General features: G+C 35.9%; 1 protein-coding gene across 1 annotated transcript; it reads left to right on the top strand.

Moving 5' to 3' along the window:
- Positions 1-616: 616 nt before the first annotated feature.
- Positions 617-1,090, top strand: LOC106677881 (uncharacterized). Its single transcript, XM_014416067.1, has one exon. The coding sequence runs from the start codon at positions 617-619 to the stop codon at positions 1,088-1,090; it is 474 nt and encodes a 157-aa protein (XP_014271553.1).
- Positions 1,091-1,324: the final 234 nt, after the last annotated feature.

Below are 1,324 nucleotides of genomic sequence, written 5' to 3'. Positions count from 1 at the left end.
TGAAAAGAAGATGGCCTCGTGACCTTATATTGTAAACTGTTTTAGAGTTCTACTACTGGGTAGTTTCTCTACATCCTGTATCATATCATATGTCATTATGATCAAATTTACTGGTTGTATTTTTTTATACAGTTGTAAATATCAACAAATAAATAAAATAAAAAAAAAAAAAAGTTTACTAGCTTTATTATTTTTACACAATATTTTATATACTCGCGTCTCTAGCTTCATACTAGCTCATCTGTGACATTTAAAAACATTAGAATCAAATTAGTTTAACATTAATTTTCATAAAGTCTTATTCCTGATTACACACTAATAATTTGATGTTTAAGTTTTATTAGCAAGATTCAAAACAGATAGAATTTAACAAATAAATTATGTAATAATAAGTAGTAATATAATAATATAATAAGACAGTTTACAAAGAGAATACCCTGCTTGTTTCAAAAATATATAAATTCTGAACTACTTTGTAGTTTCTTACACAAACAAATGATTTAAATTTTCTTCAAAGGGGGAAATTAGAAAAAAAGGGAGTAAAGTAGGGAGACAGCCTAAGCCCACTACTGTTAACTCTCCTTCTGGATGAGATATGGAAGGAGTGTAAGAGGAGATGCCCAAGAGCACTGGAAGGTTTTTGGAACTAACTCCAGTATTGGCTCAAGCGATGATATATTCAGATAATATTGTGCTGGTAGCTGATTCTGAAGAGGCTCTTCAGACATTCTTGGATGAATGGAATGAGGAAATGAAGATAAGAGGTTTGCAAATAAATCCTAAAAGTAAGAGAAAACGCAGAGCCTGGAATTGGAATCTAGAGACCATAAAAAATAAAGATGGTAAAATAGACCAGTATGTTCTAAATCGAGTGAAGGCCAATGGAGTGTACCATCAGATTTTCAAATCTTTTATAGGCAAGCAAGAAGTAAGCAGAGATGTCAGAATACGGATATTTAAATCTGTGTTCCTCCCAGTCCTCCTGTTTGGATCAGAACGCTGGACAGCCCTCGACAAGCATGTAGAAAGAATAACGTCAGCAGAAATGAGATTCCTCAAAAGAATAGTTGGTAAAACCAGGAGAGACTGACAGAAATGGAAGGGTTCGGGAGGATATCAGTGCGAAATCAGTGCGAGGCACAATCCAAGAGCAGCAATTGAAGTGGTATGGACACGTCTGTAGAATGGAAGATACTAGAAAAGCCAGGTGCTATTTAGAAGCAAGGCCGGAAGGAAGACGGCCTCGTGGGAGACCCAGATGCATGTACTCTGAGTACATTGGGAACTAGGGGCAGCAAGAGGACCCACCATCCCGGAGATGAGA

Source organism: Halyomorpha halys, unplaced genomic scaffold, assembly GCF_000696795.3.
Source record: "Halyomorpha halys isolate HHAL.00 unplaced genomic scaffold, Hhal_1.1 Scaffold111.1, whole genome shotgun sequence".
Classification (NCBI taxonomy): Eukaryota; Metazoa; Arthropoda; class Insecta; order Hemiptera; family Pentatomidae; genus Halyomorpha; species Halyomorpha halys.
This window is presented reverse-complemented; position numbering and strand designations above follow the sequence as displayed.